The 19,631-nt window shown below is 35.2% G+C and overlaps 1 protein-coding gene across 1 annotated transcript; it reads left to right on the plus strand.

Moving 5' to 3' along the window:
- Window positions 1-11,466: 11,466 nt before the first annotated feature.
- Window positions 11,467-11,778, plus strand: LOC120078011 (uncharacterized). The gene has a single exon (XM_039032182.1). The coding sequence runs from the start codon at window positions 11,467-11,469 to the stop codon at window positions 11,776-11,778; it is 312 nt and encodes a 103-aa protein (XP_038888110.1).
- Window positions 11,779-19,631: the final 7,853 nt, after the last annotated feature.

The following is a 19,631-nucleotide window of genomic DNA, read 5'->3' on the forward strand; positions in this document are numbered from 1 at the left end:
TCAATATGATCAGTATACTAAACTAAATTTTAGTGAGTTTTAGGTTAAATCTCCCCGTTGTATTGTACATTTGTACTTAAAATGGAAGAAACAATATCATTTAAGAAGAAAAAAAAAATACAAAAAGAGATAAAAAATGTAGAAAATACAAAAATTAAAGTGAGTAAAAACTCATATTGCTACAAAAAAAATAAAAAAATAAAAAGTACACAAATCAATGGAGAAAAATACACAACTGATATACTTTAAATATGGTATATTAGTTGACTAAAATACCAAAATCATGAGTTTATTAAAAGGAAAAAATTGGAATATGCAATAAACGAAAGTTCAAATTTGAGAATTTTTCCATATCTACGATTTGTCATATGTTTAAGATATGCTCCTAATTATATATTTTAGATTTGCCATCCGTTACAAATTTCTAAATTTAATGATAAAACTTCTTAACTTATTTAGAAAAGAGCTACTACTTATACATTAGTTTAGATATTTGAAATAAATTTTGCATGTTTATAATTTTTTTAAAAATATCCTCCCATAAACCTTCGCATTTTATTGATATTTCTATAAAATTGAGGCTTGAATTAATATTTTATTGTTTAGGTTGACATATGGCGTAGGTGTCAATACTCTAAACTTGATATCAACTATAACATTTTTGTATATATTGACACATCCACAGGCCTTTCGAACTAAAGATTTCCATATAGTTGAGAAGAACTTCTTACCCACACATTTTATTCTTGCTTTCATTATAGTAGTATAAAAAAAAGGCACAAAGGAAAACCTAAAGAAAAAAATACATGTGGAGTGAAGAAAAATTAAATCAAAAGTATGGTTTTCTTATCTCTTATAGAAAATACTTGAATGCATTCGAGGTACAACCACCCAAATGTTCAATTAACTGTTTTCATATGACAATTTTTTTCTTTTTTAAACAATATTTTTTATTTATTTATTTTTTGCTATGTGATTGTATTGGAGTTAGAATGCACCAAAGTATTGCTCTCCTCTAAGGCTTAACTACCAGGTGTCCATGGATGCAGGAACTCGTAGTTTTGTTGAACAATATTAAATAAGGAAAAACCCTTTTCATCAGCAATCCAAATACAGTTTCTATCGTTGCATCGATCAGAAAGCCATGTTCCATTTTCTGGCCAGAAGACCTCGAACGAAGCATGTCCATATTTGCTACTATCGAAATTGCACCAAAACAATGTTGTCTGCAATAAATTCTCCTTGAATTGCCAATCATATTGGCCTTTAAAGTTAAGGACATGCACACCTATTGAAGAATTTTTAGGTTAGGATGGGGATCTTCAAATTTTCAATATAAAGAAAAAGGGGGAAAAAAACAATTTCTACCGTTAACTTTGAAGTTGTATGAGTTAAAATCTCAAACTAAGATACATGTATTAATGTAATATGACAAGAGAAATGGTGAAACTAAATGGATAGTAAGAGTTTTTCATTAATATGAGTATCTTTCATCTTCTCATCTTTCACTATTTTCTGTACTTATTTTGGAAGAACTATGTTATAATTTCTTTCTCAACTATTTTAGTGGGACTTTCGAGAATAATAATTTTTATTAGGTGATTTGTAATTTAACCAAATAATTAAATACTATTTTTTTTTAACATGAACACAACTTAAAAAATTCATCACTAACATATTGTTGAAGAATTTGAACAATTACCTAAATCGTTGTCTTTGGACTTGCAATGAACCGTTAGAGTTGCATCTTTCTGATAGTTAAGAATGGTCACTTTGTAAGTTGCTCCTGGAAATTGGTCTTTCTTGGAATATGCTGCTAAACAAGTTTTGACATTACATGTTGATACAAAAACAAATAGCAAAATCACACAAACACTATCCATAGCTTTCATTTTTGGCTTTGAACTTCGATTTTGTTTGTGTTTCATTTTGATCCTGCAGACGATTAACCCTTTATATATAATCATTGTGAAGCTTGTATATGAAAAATAATTTAATCACTTACCATTTCTTTTAATATATATCGCGGCAAATTTAGATATTAATTGATGAAGATCAATAAGTTATGTTTTTTTTCCAAAATTATTATGACGATTCCTCTTCATATTCTTATGAATAGTTTAATTGACAAGATATAAATGTATCAATTTTATGGAAATTATTTTAAAGAAATTTCTTAAAAGCCTTTCATGTTTGTTCCATTATAGTCCTTAACTAAAATATGTTTTGGGTATCCAATGAAGCAAGACTTTATTTTAAACTTGTATTTTGTGAGCTTAATTGGGACTAATTTTTAGGTTGACCCATCTTGAAAGTCCTAGGTTTTCTTTTAAGTGATATGGAGATGACCTAATTATTGAGATTGGTGTCCTAATGCTCTCGGAATCTCGTTGTTTGAAATTATACACATTGTTTTATGATTAAAATAACTATTATTTCATTTTGGTATTTACTCTTATCCAATAAACAAAACTTCATGGTTCTTTTATGTAAACTTAAGCATGTATATGTGATATACAAGTGGATCGTGTCTTAAGTGATAGGTTAAATAGGTTCGTAGTATAAGAATTAAGGTAGGATACCTGATCCTAGTGACACTACGGATAGGGTCCGCTTTGTAGAAAAAAAGTGTGAAAAAGAAGTAGAAAATCATAGAGGAAAACAACGGTTCAATTTTTCAGCGACAACATCCACAAAGTTATTGATTGTCAGAGTTTGAACCGCTGGATCGTGCTAAAATTTGGCCAGCATGTTCGGGATATATAGGGTCCGTTTTGAGCGGTTTGATCGTTGTTTGTAGCTCTGGTTTGTTTGTAATCAATGTCAAACATAATTTGTAAAACTGGGTGATTTTCATTCTTTTTATCTCTCAAGTGTTCATCTTTTATGTATGAAAGTATTGGCGGGTAGTGAACCTTTGTATGACTGATTTGAGTTCTTTTTTCTCTCAATTTTATCATAGTAAGGGAAGTTTACAAGGGTGGACTCCTCATAAGTCCCATGGTTTTTACTGTTAATATCGAAGAGGTTTTCCACGTATAATTCGTGTGTGCTCTCTGTTTTTAGTCTTCCAGAATTTCGTGGTCTATTACTGTCTATTATTTGTAGTGCATTGGAGAACAATTATTTGATTGATTGTTTTGGAGGAGATCCTAGTGGGTTGTTGTTATATTATTTGGGTCCTATTAGTTCGTATCAAAGCAGATTTTAATTTAATCATTCTTATTATGTTTATTAGAAACTAAAGGTTAATTCAATGTTAAATTTGACATTAATTAATTATTCCATCTGGAGACCGATGATGGAGGATTTGTTATATTGCAAAGATTTATTTGATCCAATTGAAACAACCACAAAAGCAAATGACACAATTTCTAAACCTACAAAATCAAAGAAAATGGAAGAAAAAGATTAGGAAAAGTTAAAGAGAAAAACTTTAGCGACTATTAGGTAGGTTATTGATATTAGCATTTTCAATCATGTGTCTAAGGAGTCCAACCCATATGAGTTGTGAAACAAAGCTTCTTTATGCAAATAACTTGTTAATTTGATATTAAAGGGCGGGAAGTATATTTCTGAGCATTTGAGTGACTTTCAAGATATTATTAATAAGCTGATTACTATGAAGATTGATTTTGATATGAATTGCAGGCTTTGTTCTTGTTGAGTTCTTTGTCGGACAGTTGGGAGACCTTGGTTATGACTATTAGTAACTCTGCTCCAGAACGTGTTTTGTCTTTACATTTTATCAAACAAAGCATGTTCAAAGAAAAGATAAGCATATCCAGACTTTCATACATAGCCAATTAAATATCTAAATGTAACATCCACCACCAGAGAATACGTCCCCTCAAAATCAAAACCAGGTGTTTGTGAAAAATCCTATGCACTTAGTCTTGTTTTATATCTTGTGACCTCATTATTTTCACTTTCTTTTCCTCACAAATACCCATTTGTATCTCACAGGTTTAACTTCTTCTGGTATTCAAACTACTGGTCCAAAAACCTGATATTTTGAAAGTGAGTTTAATTCTGACAAGATTGCTTCTTTAAACTAAAGTCAATCTTTTCTATGTCGACATTATTCAACAAATTTTGGTTCAAGATCCTCATTTTCAGATATAATATCAAGAGCAACATTATACGTAAAAATGATGTCAATAATTACATTAGTTTGATTCTAATTTTTTCCTATCATGACATAATTTATTGAAATCTCATTATTATCTTTAGGTATTTCACCTTCCTCAATAGTCACGTCGAGAATTTTTTTCATGGGTATTTACATCCTCAAGCAAAGACTTTTCACTATTAATTATTTTATGGAACATTTACATACAGACTACTGGTCTACCACGCTTCTGGTGTGTTCTAGACTCATTAGTGACAACTTGTTGTGTTGGGATATCAATTTTTTATGGAACATTTGCAGTTGATATATGTGACTTAGTTACTTTCTTTGCATCTATAAATACATTTGGTAATTGATTTGCTATATTTTTCAAATGAGTTATTTTATGAACTTCAAGTTCACAATGATCTATACAGGGATCTAAATGAGACAATAACGATGCATTTCATGTAATTTATTTTTCTTTTCTTAATTCCTCCCCTAATGTTAGAAAATTTGTCTCATTAAAATGAAAATTAGCAAATTGTGCAGTAAATACATCACCCATCAGGGGTTCAAGATATTTAATAATTGATGGGAATCATATCCAACATTTATTTCTAACCTCCTTTGATTACCCATCTTAGTGCGTTGTGGTGGAGTAATTGGAATATATACTGCACATCCAAAAATTCTCAGATGGGAAATATTTGGCTTATGACCATAAGCTAATTGAAATGGTGAGTACTTATGATGAGCTACTGGTTTAATGCATACAAGTGATGTTGCATGCAAAACAGACGGATGAAGAAAACTTAGCTCTCATAAGTAATGGTCTTGCAATTAATTGCAAATGTTTTATAAATGATTATGCTAAACCATTTTGTGTATGAACATGAGTTATAGGATGTTCAACACTTATCCCAATTGACATACAATAATTATCAAAAGCTTGAGATATAAATTCACCAGCATTATCAATACGAATGCTCTTAATTATATAATCAAAAATTGTGCTCTTAACCTAACTATTTGAGCAAGTAATGTTGCAAATGCAAGATTTCGACTTGATAACAAGCACACGTGTGATCATATATTGGATGCATCTATTAATACCATAAAAAATCTAAATGGTCCACTTGGTAGGTTAATAGGTCCATATATATCACCATGAATTCATTCTAAAAATGTAGGTGATTCAGTCCTCTCTTTAGCTTGTAATGGTCTAATTATCAATTTTCCTTGAGAGCAAACATCACATGATAATTCATAAAATGAAGAGTCTTCTAGCTCTTCAATGGATGTCCATTTGAATTCTCAATAATTTTTCTCATCATTATAGATCCTGGATGACCCAATCGTTCATGGCAAATTGTAAATATGTTTGGATTCATGAACTTTAGGGTCATTGTTGCATATGTTTCAATTACCCATATATGAGTATAATATAATCAAGAAGATAAAGCAGGCAACTCTTCTAATATAAGTTTTTCATTTGAGATAGTAGATATGATATATAGATATTCCATATTATTCTTACTATCAGTCTCAATATGATAAGTATTGCAATGAAACTTAGAAGATTTCTCTTTATTGACTAGTGAACAATGCATTGTTAATTGTAAATTTTGTTCCTCTAGGCAAAATAATATTTTCTTTTCCTAAACCTTCGATCAGATTTATAGAATCTGACATCGTATTGACTTTTGCTTCCAGCATTGTCAGTTTGTAAAAATATTTTTTACTTGTAAGTATTGTATGTGTAATTATACTATCTGTTAGACATAGATCTTCTTTACTCATTTTTGAATCACCTAACATATGAAAATGATCCAGGTTTCTTCATTAAAGGAAAATAATTACAATAAGAAAGACAACATTAATATTTAAATCATATTTAAAAATTATTTAATTCTCCAATTTTGTTTAATTTGATAATTAAACGTATAATTATATCGTAGATAATTAATGATTCCCTTAATTCAAAATTGAACATTTCAAATTTACTCATCAAGCTATTCTAAGGTTTAATCCATTTGTGAGCTAGTAGAAGGACCTAATGGACCTATAGATCATGGACTCCAATGATTCGAGATTAATTGGTTAAACTCCTGAATCTGAATTAATCTACATTCGATAACAACCGGGTCACTCCAATAAAGCCCTGTAGTTGCACTCCTCTCACTGTAGATATATTTTTTCCACTCGATATAATTATAATCAATAAGTCGACCCTTCATATGTTCGTAATAACAGCTGGGTCAAAAGCTGTTTTACACCTGAGATTACATCTTGTTTCTTAAGTCCCATCGATCCTCTAATGAACAATTAGTTTGTGATCTATTCACTAAACCAAGTCCCTCTCAAGCTAATAAGAGGGTGGGGCTTCTTATTCAGGACTCGGAATCAATACTTAAGGGAACAACCTCTCTACTATCCCTAAAAATGGGTAGGTGTGAATTCCGTCTTGCACCCTATGTCCCCAGCTATCTACCCGGTCTTATCCCTTAAATGGGGAGCTTATTGAGCTAGCGTTGTTAAGCCAACTCTCACCCATGAAAATCTAAGAATAATCTTGAATAAACAGGAGTTCATAGTTAGCTTAAGATTAAGGTCAAGTTACCTAGGTCATCGCTTTGAAATAGTCAGTCTTAAACAATAAATAACATTATAAAGTAAGAATGTCTTATTTCTTGGTCTGATCTTATATTTCTCAGTCTGATCTTATACAGACTCTTTACATAAGATGTCCCCACTCGCATGTTTCTAAATGAAAGATTCAGGATCACATCGTTTGCATTAAATACAAAGTGGGTCGTATTCGATAGTGTTTTTAGAATAAGGTACCCAACCTTATCCGATACTTATAGTGTTGGGGATGATGCCCTAAACTCTCGTGTCCTATATTTCTTAAACACAGTTTTGAATAAATGCTTGTGATGTATAATATATGATATTTTCTTCACTTATTGTCTATAAACATTGGATGTTTTATTTTCTTTACCACAAATCAATAAACCAAAATCCCTGGTTATCGTTTGTAACTTAAGCATGTATGTGGAGACATACAGGTGGATAATGTCTAAAGTGATAACCAAAATGGTCTGTAGTATATGGATATAGAAGGGAAACCTTATCCTGGTAATGCTACGGATGCGGCCTACTTTGTAGAATTGTTACAAGTGTTGTGACTTGCTACAGATGGTCTGATCCTGATCATTCATGTGGAGATATGCAAATTGAGGCATCCTATACAAAGGAGTTTGTATAAGACCGGACCACAAAGTTTTAACGTCTCGTTATATAACTTCGTTCATGACAGAGACTTCACTTCATTAGGATGACCGTAGGTAACATGACTTCAATCTTGAGTGAGTTGGGAACTCCTGCCTTTGAGAGTGATCCTTTGATTTACATGGGTGTGAGTGGCCAGATCGTTGACTCAAACCTACCACTTTGGGAATTTTTCTGATTTGAGAGATAGGAACTCAGCTACACAAGATGAAATTCACTCCTCCACCAAAATAGAGGTAAGTAGATAGATTGTTCCCTTAACGGTTGATCTCGGGGTTTGAAAGATGTAGCTCCACACACCTTCTCATGACCCGAGTGGTTTCCACACATAGTAGGACTATGTTGTATTATTCAGAGGGATCAGTGTTACTTAAGGAATTAAACGTAACTACAGAGGCAAAACGGTAAATTGGCCCAACTATACTTACAAGCATATGTGAAGGGTAATCGTACTGTTGATTGGTTATATTTGATGGACACAGAAATATATCTGTGGTGAAAAAAGTTCAGTTGTCGGTCTTTAGTGGAATGCATGGCAGTTAATAGATGGTGGATCTCGTGGCTAAAGAGTTTAGTCAGCTATTCACGTATCGTTAGAGCTTCGAGCCATAGGTTCATAAGGTCCCCTTGGTAGCTCAATAGATTCAAGTTGAAAATCAGTTTTTGGGTCAGTTTGAATTGTTCAAATTGACAGGAGGGTGTTCAATTATATATGATATGATTGAACTAGTTAATTATATATGATATTGAACTAGTTAATTATATATGATATGATTGACTTTATGTATGAGATACATTATTTGGAGGAAAATGAATATAAATATGATTTATATCTAGTGGAGGAGAAAACACTATGGTTTATATGTGATATTAAACCATTATTAATTTTAATTGGACAATTATAGGATAATTGTACTGACATTTTCTCCGTAATCGTGTGATAGTGGGAGGTTTCATTTAGTTTTGTAACTAAAGAATAAAATGAAAATCGTTTTCATTTTACAAGAGATCACATAATTTGCTCACAGAGTGTATTCAACCTATCGTATAGTAAACCGAGAACCTACATGATAACTCAAAGTTTTTACACGATCATATACTCACACGCTTCTTTCTAAACGATAGCATAGGATTTGCTAAATGATCGTCTAGGTCTTTCCTAAACGATCGCGCGTTCGAGCGTTTATTAAACAATCGTAGCCTATTTACTAAACGATCGTGTACCTTCTTCTAAGCGATCAAGCACTGTCTATACAATAGACCCTGCTTTCTCCCACTTGCTTGGTCGTGGTATACGATTTTCGTTTCCTCATACCCTCTACCAAATCCAACAGAGCCCACACCTTCTGGATTCTCACACCGAGAATACCGAGGATTCTAAGTGGTGGTGTCATACCCATTGCTATGTTCGTGTGGAGGTCGTTCGTGGGTAGACGAAGGAGTAATTTGGTGAACGACTAGCTTGGACGTTCCAGCGAGAGCGAGAGAAGCAGTCCTTTAGAGAGAACGAGTTTTTTAGTGGAGAAGTGTTCTTCAACTTGTACGTATTTCGTCCTCTTATTGTTTAATTGTTAAAAGCATGCCTTTAATTAGTTGTTAAATGCATATCTGTTCTGTTAGAATGTAAATGCGGTAATTTTGTCACAATGAGTTTGGAATGATTCGCTTTCGCTCAGAGGTACTCTTGTATAAGAGTTCCTTCAATTGGTATCAGAGTCAGGTTATAATATTCCAAATTCATTTATGCAAAGAATTGCATTTACTTTCTCGTCAGGTAAAATCATGTCTACTCTCTGTTTAAGCGTTAAATAGTTTGTGGATGTGGGATTAATGGAGTTTCTGGGATGAAGCCTTTGGATTGTTTAAATTCTTTTACATTTGAAGTTAATTGTAAGGGCCCCTGTGTTTTTGGGCATATTAACTGCTATCGAGTCTATAATTTCAAAGAGTTTGAGTCTGTGAGTTGTTTATTAAGAAGCTTCTTAGCAAGGGTTGCTGTTCTTCAAGGATAAAGACGACCATGCGTTGTTGGGTCGAGTAAACGATGGGGTAAATGATCGTAGAGTATCAGATACTCGGGAGCTAGTTAACGTACGTGCACTAGACGATCGTAGCTCAGCAAGCTTCATCACTTAGTTACTGACTATATGATTGTAGAGTAAATCGTTTACCTATCGCTTGTTAAGTGATTTTCTAGACGATTGGGCTTCACAGCTACGTTGTCGTCTAAACGATCGTTTAGAACTCGCGTGTTTTGTCTTGTGCGCTAAACGATTGTGTACCTCATGCTTCATTGCATAGTTATTGGTACTCGATCGTCGCTAAACGATCGTTTACCCAGCCACGTTTACTAAAGGATGGGGAGCTTCGCTCAGCGGTTCAAGACCCAGTTCGCCTATAAACCGGTTTGCTCAATGGAAAATGTATCAGATTGAGTTTTTCTTTCCGATTTTGAGGTGGTTCATCCCGGTCCATTAATCCTTATAAATGTACATAGGATGTATGTTTATTTTATATGTCATATGGTATGCCATATAGAAGAAATTCCATCTTAGATTATGCATTGGTCATGCATCATCTCTTTATTATAAATGTTATGATTTAGAGAAGCATAATTTAAATTACGTAAGAGCATGCTCATGCATCGAATAATATAAGAGTTATATTTATGCATGCATAAAGCATTGACATGCATCATTTTTATATTATAAATGTTATAGAATAAGGGTGTATGGAGCATGTTTGCTTGGTTCATTCTGTGTATATAAAAGTTATGTATAGTAATAAACGAATATTGCATGAAGCATGACACATATGTTAAATTTATAAGCATTATAAATACCTAGTTGTGTGGCAATATGGTTTTAGTTGTTTATTTTATAATGGTTATAAAGAAATTAGAACTAAAATCTATAAGAAAGACATGCATACCAACTTAGATTTGAATTGTGGTTTTAAAATTATTTTAAAACTTCGTGAGATAGACGTAAAATCATGGTTCTAATATGATTAGCAACCTTAGGCTTTAATCTTTTAATCAGTTTAATAGGACTAAATTGACTAATAAAAGGTTAAAGTATTGCAAATCTATCTATAAGGGATCTTTTGTCTAAGACAGGTTCTGTCTAGGCTAGGATATTTAAGGTGATGGAAACGGAACACTCCTATCTGGGAACCTACCTGGAAAGGTGAATTAGATAGATTTGATGCATGCATGTATGGTTAAGGAAAATGCATTAAAGAGTTTAATGTGACTACTTGAACTTGTTTAATTTCAAAGACAAGAGCTGTTTTTAGCAGATTAAACTCACTTAGATTAAAATTAGTAGTCGGATGGTCTAAGTTAATGAATCCCTAGGTAGAACATTTAGTGGGAGGTACTTGGGGCATCTGATGCTTTATTTAAACTTCTCGCATTTCTACCTTTATTGTCCACACTGTGAGATCTATCCTCGGCCTCGTGGCACCTTGGGAGTGTCCCCCTAAAGGATGGTGTTTGGGTAGGTCAATATCAAGGTGGATGGAGAGAATGTTCATAGTAAGTGGGAGCGGGTCGTGCGACAGCATATCCCACTGTCTCTCTTGTTAGGTTGGATAAAGTTTTTGTGTATTGCCTCCAGGCACTCTGGGAGTGTCCTCCTATAGGATGGAAGTTTTGTACGTTTCTTTATTTGATCTCCTGTATAGGATAAGGTTACTTAGTCTCTTGTCATAATCTGTTTTTTCTCTATGGGTAGAGCATTAAAGCGGGACTCTGGGGCCGAAAACGAAGGGTTACATTTACATGGAATTGTTAAGGGCTAACAGTTCTGAACCAAACAAATGGTGATTGTTAGGTTTAGTTCCAAGAGTTGGTTCTGCCTAATGGTTGAGAGTGTCTCATCCCAGTGAAGGGGCATCTGATCAGCCCACCAGTGACGTTTGTCCTACTTCGCTGGGGCATCATTGCAAAATAGAAGTCTTATCACTTAGAGTACTTGGAAACTATTTTGCTAAAACTAATTGGTGTTAAAATGTGGTTTAGCAAAAGACTCATAAGTTTTTTAGCAATGGTTTTAAAAATGGCTACAGCCACAATTGCTTTGCTTAGCACCGATAAGTTGACTGACGACAATTACGCTAGTTGTAAACATATGATCACGATAATACCAATCATCGAGGATCTCATGTTTGCCCTTACGGAGGAGCGTTCTCCTATTCCAGCTCCTAACGCCGCTCGAAATGTTCGGGAGGCGTACAAGCATTGGACACGGGCGAATGAGAAGGCTCGAGCCTATATTTTGGCCAGTCTGAGCCACGTGTTTGCCAAGAAGCATGAGCTCATAGTCTTAGCGCATGAGATCATGGAGTCCGTACAGGGGATGTTCGAATAACTGTTTAGATAACTCAAGCATGAGGCTCTGAAATACATCTTCAACACCAAAATGGAGCAAGGCACCTTTGTTCGTGAACACGTCCTTAACATGATGCTCCACTTCAATGTGGTGGAGATGAATGGGTCTAGGATCCATGAGGGCAGTTAGGTTAGCATAATCTTACATTCATTGCTGTAAAGCTTCTTCCACTTTGTTAGTAATGCGATTCTTAACAAAGTGGACTATACCCTTATAACTCTCTTCGATAAGTTGTAGACATACAAATCTTTACTGAAAAGTAAAGAGAAGAAGGGAGGTGAGGGAAATGTTGCCTCGCCTTCAAAGCAGTTCCATCGAGGTTCGACCTTAGGAACGAATTTGCACCTTCTACTTTTAACACTGGAAAGTGGAAGAAGAAGAAGAAGGGTGGTAAGGGGAAGGGGAAGGCTCCTGCTAATTAACCACCTGTCGCCCAGCGGAATAGGCATCTGGCACCGGTTGACTAGGAAAAGTGTTTTCACTGCAACCAAGATGGACACTGGAAGAGGATTTGTCCTCGTTGGTTGAAGAAAAAGAAGGCAGCCAAGGCTATGACCAAGACGAACAAAGATAAATGTGATTTACTGGTGTTAGAAACTTGTTTAGTGGAGAATGATGATTCTCCCTGGATTGTTGATTTGGGTGCCAATAATCATGTTTGTTCTTCTTTTCAAGGGATTAGATTCTGGCAACAGCTGGAGACTGGTGAGATGACGATGCGTGTAGACACCGACACGTCATCTCAACTGTGGAAGTGGGAGGAGTACAATTGACTTTACATAATAAATTTCTTATTTTACAAGATGTATTTGTATTCCTCAGTTGAAGAGGAACTTAATTTCTGTAAAGTGTTTGTTACAATGTAAATATACTCTTGATTTTAATGTGGATAAAGTGTTTATTTATAAAAGTGGAGTAGAAATTTGTATAGCAAAACTGGAAAATAACTTGTATGTGCTAAGGCCGTTAGCATTGAGTTCCCTCCATAATAAAGAGATGTTTCAAACTGTCGTAACTCAAAATAAACGTCAACGTGTTTCTCCAAAAAGAAAATGCCCAACTTTGGCACTTTCGATTAGGGCACATCAATCTCAATAAGATTGAGAGGTTGGTAAAGAATGACCTTCTAAGCGAGTTAGAAGAAAATTCTTTATCGGTGTGCGAATCTTGCTTTAAGGGTAAGATGAGTAAAAGGCCTTTTTTTTGGAAAAGGTTATCGAGCCAAAGAGCCTCTAAAGTTAGTGCATTCTAACCTCTATGGTCCTATGAATGTGCACGCCAGGGGAGGCTATGCGTATTTTATCAGTTTTACTGATGATTACTCTAGGTATGGATATGTTTATTTGATGCAATGGAAGTTTTATTCCTTTGAAAAGTTCAGAGAGTTCAAGGCTGAAGTTGAAAATGCATTGGATAGTCGGATTAAGACACTTCGATCGGATCAAGGTGGAGAGCTTTTGGATTCGGGGTTCTAGGACTATTTGATAGAATATGGAATTGTTTCCCAACTATCAGCGTCGGGTACACCTCAACAGAATGGTGTAGTGGAGAGGAGAAACAAAACCTTGTTGGACATGGTTCGTTCGATGATGAGTACGCTTCCCTATCGGACTTTTTTGGGGTTTTTCCGTGGAGACTGCAGTGTATATACTCAACTGTGTTCCTTCCAAGATTGTTATGAAAACACCTTTGGAGTTGTGAAATGGGTGTAAAGCTAGTTTACGTCACTTCCGCTTATGGGGTTGCCCATCACATGTGCTTGAGGCAAATTCAAAGAAATTGGAACCACAGTCGTGGTTGTGCCTCTTTGTAGGCTACCCCAAAGGTACACAAATGGGTTACTTTTATGATCTGTTGGACAACAGAATGTTTGTTTCTATGAATGCTACCTTCTTGAAGGAGGATCATATTAGGGAGTACAGTCCACATAGTAAGGTTGTGTTATGTGAGCTTTCCAATGAAACTACTGAAACTTCAACAAGAGTTGTTGATGATGGTTCATCTGGTAGGTCGGTTTCACTTTAAGAGTTGACGGAACCTCGACGCAGTGGGAAGGTTGCAAACCCACCAGTTCGCTATCTGAGTTTCATGAAAATCCTGGCTATGGTAGCCAATGGTGACGTTGAGGATCTGTTGTCTTATCAAAAGGCAATAGAGGATGTTGACCATGATGAATGGGTCAAAGCCATGTATCTCAAGATGGAGTCGATGTACTTCAACTCAGTGTAGGATTTTGTAGATCAGCCTGATGGGGTAAGACCTATAGGTTAAAAATGGATCTACAAGAGGAAACGTGGTGCCGATGGGAAGGTGCAAACCTTCATGGCTCGACTTGTGGCAAAGGGTTATACCTAGGTGGGGGGAGTCGACTATGAGGAGACATTCTCACTCGTTGCCATGTTGAAGTTGATCTGCCATCCTCATGTCCATTGCTGCTTATTATCATTATGAGATTTGGCAAATGAACGTCAAGATGACCTTTCTGAATGGCAATCTTGAAGAGATCATTTATATGGTGCAGCTCGAGGGATTCATTGCCCAAGGTAAAGAGCAAAAGGTTTGCAAACTGAATCGGTCCATTTATGGGCTGAAACAGGCATCTCAATCTTGGAATATTCAGTTTGATATTGCGATCAAATTGTACAGCTTTGACCAAAACGTTGATGAGCCTTGTGTCTATAAGAAGATTGTCAACTGTTCAGTAGTTTTCTTAGTGTTGTATGTAGACGATATCCTACTCATTGGGAATGATGTAGAACTACTGACTGCAATTAAGAACTGGCTAGCGACCCAATTCCAAATGAAAGATTTGGGAGAGGCTCAGTTTGTTCTGGGTATACAGATATTTCGGGATCGTAAGAACAAAGTGCTAGGGCTATCTCAGGCATCGTACGTTGACAAGAGGTTGCTCAAGTACTCGATACAAGACTCCAAAAGGGGCCTCCTACCGTTCAGGCATGGAGTTACTTTGTCTAAGGAAATGTATCCTAAGACTTTTCAAGAGGTTGAGAAAATGAGACGGGTCCCATATGCATCTGTCATTGGCAGTTTGATGTATGTGATGCTTTGTATTAGGCCAGACATCTGCTACGTTTTGTGAATAGTCAGTAGGTATCAGTCTAACCTAGGCTAGGGTCACTGAACCACAGTTAAGTACATTCTCAAGTATCTTCGGAGAACGAGGGACCACATGCTCGTGTATGGAACTAGAGATTTGATCCTTACTGGATATACGATTTCTAGCTTTCGGACTGATAAGGACTCTCGAAAGTTCACTTTAGAGTCAGTTTTTACTATAAACGAAGGAACAATAGTATGTGAAGCACTAAGCAGGGGTGCATCGCCAAGTCCACGATGGAGGTCGAGTATGTAGCGTCTTGTGAAGCTACTAAGGAGGTCGTTTGACTCAGGAAGTTACTGACAGAGCTAGAAGTTGTTCCAGATATGTCTAGGTCTATCACCCTCTGTTGTGACAATAGTGGTGCTATGGTGAACTCCAAGGAACCCAGGAGTCACAGGCACGACAAACACATAGAGCGGAAGTATCATCTAATCTGCGAGATAGTGTATCGAGGGGACGTGAAAGTCACGAAGATCGCTTCGAAGCACAATGTGGGCAAGTGGGAGATAGTTTTATACTTGGCCTTAGTGCCCTAGTTTATTGTTTTGTACTAGTTGTATGTACAAACCACTCGCTTTAGGATAAGTGGGAGATTGTTGGGGATGATGCCCTAAACATTCGTGTTCTGTATTTTGTAAACACAGTTTTGAACAAACACTTGTGATGTATATAATATACATTTTATTTTCTTTACCACAAACGAATAAACTAAAATCCCTGGTTGTCGTTTGTAACTTAAGCATGTATGTGGAGACATACAAGTGGATCATGTCTTAAATGATAACCAAAATGGTCTGTAGTATATGGATATAGGAGAAAAACCTTATCCTGACGATGCTACAGATAGTCTGAACCTAATCATAGGTGGACATGCAAGCAAGGGTTCCATATACAAAGGAGTTTATATAAGACTGGACCACGTAGTATTAACGTTTTGTTATATAACGTCGTTCATAAGAGATTTCACTTTACTAGGATGACCATAGGTAACATGACATCAATCCTGAATGAGTTGGAAACTTCTGCCTTCGAGGGCTGTTCATTGATTTGCATGGGTGCGAGTGGCCAGATTGCGGACTCAAACCTACCATTTTGGGGATTCATCTGATTTGAGAGCTGGGAACTCAGCTACATAAGATGGAATTCATTCCTTCCCCGAAGTAGGGGTAAGTAGATAGATTTCTCCCTTAAGGGCTGATCCCAGGTCTTGAACGATGTGGCGCCACACACCTTCTCGTGGCCCGAGAGGTGTCCACACATAGTAGGACTATATTATATTGTTCATTAGAGGGATCAGTGGTATTTAAAGAGTTAGATATAACTACAGGGAAAAAACGGTAAATTGGCCCAGTTGTACTTATACGCATATGTGAAGAGTTATCATACTGTTGATTTTTTATATCTCATGGACACAGAAATATATCTATGGTGAAAAGAGTTTAGCTGTCGATCTTTAGTGGAATACCTGGCAGTTAATGGATGGTGGATCTCGTTGATATAGAGTTAAGTCAGCTATTTAAGTACCGTTGGAGCTTCGAGCCATAGGTCTATAAGATCCCCTTGGTAGCTTAATGGATTCAAGTTGAGAATTAGTTTTTGGGTCAGTTTGAGGTGTTCAAATTGACAAGAGAGTGTTTGATTATATATGATATGAATGAACTGGTATGATTGACTTTATGTATGAGATACATTAGTTGGAGGAAAATGGATATAAATACGATTTACATCTAGTGGAGGAGAAAACACTATGGTTTATATGTGATATTAAACCATAGGTTAATGACTATAATATGATTATATTTATTATTTTTAATTGGACAATTATAGGAAAATTGTGTCGGCATTTTCTCTGTAACCGTGTGATAGTGGGAGGTTTCATTCAGTTTTGTAACTGAAGAATAAAATGAAAATCGTTTTCATTTTACAAGAGATCACATAATTCGCTCATGGAGTGTATACAGCTTATTGCATAGCAAACCACGAGCCTACACGATAACTCAAAGTTTCTACACGATCGTATACATGCATGCTTCTTTCTAAACGATCACATAGGATTTGCTAAACGATTGTCTAGCTCTTTCCCAAACAATCACGTGTCCGAGGGTTTACTAAACGGTTGTCTAAACGATCGCAGCCTAGTTACTAAACGATCGTATATCTTCTTCTAAACGATCAAGCACCGTCTATACGATAGACCTTGCCTTCTCCCACTTGTTTGGTCGTGGTATACGATCTTCATTTCCTCTTTCTCTCTACCAAATCCATTAGGGCCCACACCTCGTGGATTCTCACACCGAGAATACCGATGGTTCTACGGTGGTGTCATCCCCATTGCTGTGTTCGTGTGGAAGCCGTTCGTGGGTAGTTCACCGGGTGATATGGTGAACGATTGGCTTAGATGTTCTAGCGATAGCGAGAGGAGCAGTCCCTTAAAGAGAACGAGTTTTTCTATGGAGAAGTTTTCTTCAACTGGTACGTATTTCGTTATCTTATTATTTAATTGTTAAAAGCATACCTGTAATTAGTTGTTAAATGCATATTTATTCTGTTAGAATGTAAATACGGTAATTTTGTCACAATAAGTTTGGAACGATCCGCTTCCGCTCAGAGGTACTCTTGTATAAGAGTTCCTTCATATAGACCATATTGGCTATCTATTTGAACTTGATCCACTCTTATGTCTCCACATAAAGTCGAAGTACGCATGTAATAGGCATGAATCTTAGTTTATTGGATTTAGTTTTTACAAGTGCAATCTAGATATTTAATAACAATTTTTATTGAATAAACCTCAATAACTTCTTTATTGCAAATAGAATATATTTAATTTTACAAATTTCGAGTTTTAGGACATACAACGACCGAACAGAAAAGAAGTTTGGGGAAGAAGTTGGAGAAGAAGAATGGGGACGTGGGGAAGAAGGAAAAAAAAAATAAAAATTATAAAAAAAAAATAAAGATAAAAATAAAAAAATAAAAAAATAAATTGAAAAATAAGGAAAATAATGAGAAAAATAAGATACTAAAATAAAATTAAAAAATAAAACTAAAATAAAATTTGAAAAACATAAGTATGATAAGATACCAATCTTTTTCTTTTCCAAAGATAAAATCTTTTTTAATAACAATAATAATAAATAATATATATACAAATACAAATATAAATAATAACAATAAAAATACCCCAGACCAAATATGGTATCTATAATTTGCCCCTCTTTGTACACATTTCATTAGAAAGTGAGCAAAGGAGTAGATAAAATATTTGGAGGAATTTTTATTTTTATTCAAAGGAAGATTATGAGATGTGCCAACGTATGAAAAGTTAATACAAGCAAGGACTAAAGCTACTCTTTTTAAGGCAAAAACCAAAAATAAAATAGCTCAACCTCGTATGTTGTTTCTTTCCAAACAAGTGGTATAGTCTATCTTAAACTGAGCAGTTTAAGATGTATGCTGCCCCAGTTATTCTCAATAGAGATGTTTTATACCCAAAATGAATGAGTACTCATTATCTTGATATTCTCATTTTGCTTGATACTTTCCACTAAAATAAATATTTCTCCTTTGTTTTATTTCATTCGGTCGAAATATCTTAAATTTCCTTCCACTGAAGCACATTAATCCTGTTGATTTTGCATTAAAGTTGCCATTATGTATAATTTATTTTGTAATGGTAGTGATATTAAAGGAACTATGTCATCCAAACATTAAAACCACATCAAAAAAGGGAAAGAGCTTCATTGATAAAAAGTTTCTCAGCAACAAAATGGCTAGTAACTAAGATTCCTTAGGTTGCCACTTAAACAATGTTAGGGAATGGAAATATAAGTGGGAACAAGTAGGAACAACCATTTAAACTGAATAAAAATATGAGGTTTCCCAATCACTTGTTGATTCTGCAATTTTATCTAATTTTTTGAGAGAGAGTAAAGAAGAAGCTCAAGTATAGTATTTTTTGACGTAATCTGAGTTAATAGGGCTTAATGATTAATGGCCATCCATATTGGTCATGATTAAAGCTCACCATAGAAAAAGCCATTTTCACCACATATGGTCCTTCATAATTTGGTGTTCATTTGTCTCGATGATTCTTCTGGGGAGGAAGAATTATTTTAAGTATAAGCCCTCTATCTCAAAATGTTCTTGGGTGAACTTTCTTATTATAAGCTTTCATCATTCTTCTTTGACAAAGTCAACCCCTGCTCAGCGCAACTAGTCTTTTTTTTTTTTTTTTCCATGAAATTAAGTTGTTCATAGCGACTTTGGACACATTATGCTTCTTCTAACTTGGCTTCCACAAGAAGTCTCAAAATGGAATCTCCACCTCGATTCGGAGAACAACTTCCATGTAGTATATTAGCAATAAGGGTGTTACCTCAGTTGAGGTACAAATTGATATATAATAACCATGTAAGGCAAAAACGAAGCATCTTGTTCCAATCTCGATATGTTACTGGCATATTTTCTATAATTCTCATTATATTTCTGTTAGCTGCCTCAACTATACCATTCATTTTCAACCTATAAAGAGTTGAATTAAGATGCTTAATCTCACAAAGCTCGTTCATAATCTTATTGTTCAAATTTCTTGCATTTTCAGAGATTATAGTCTCGGGGAGACCATATCGACAAATGATTTCCTTCTCGAAAATTTTTATCACAACTCCTTTTTTTACATCATGGTATGAGTTTGCTTCGGCCCACTTAG

The sequence above is a fragment of the Benincasa hispida genome, chromosome 5 (assembly GCF_027475165.1).
Source record: "Benincasa hispida cultivar pf3 chromosome 5, pf3_genome.v1.1, whole genome shotgun sequence".
NCBI lineage: Eukaryota > Viridiplantae > Streptophyta > Magnoliopsida > Cucurbitales > Cucurbitaceae > Benincasa > Benincasa hispida.

Excerpts from the sequence above, each read along its gene's own strand:
- LOC120078011 (XM_039032182.1), top strand. The coding sequence starts at position 11,467 with ATGGCTACAGCCACAATTGCTTTGCTTAGCACCGATAAGTTGACTGAC.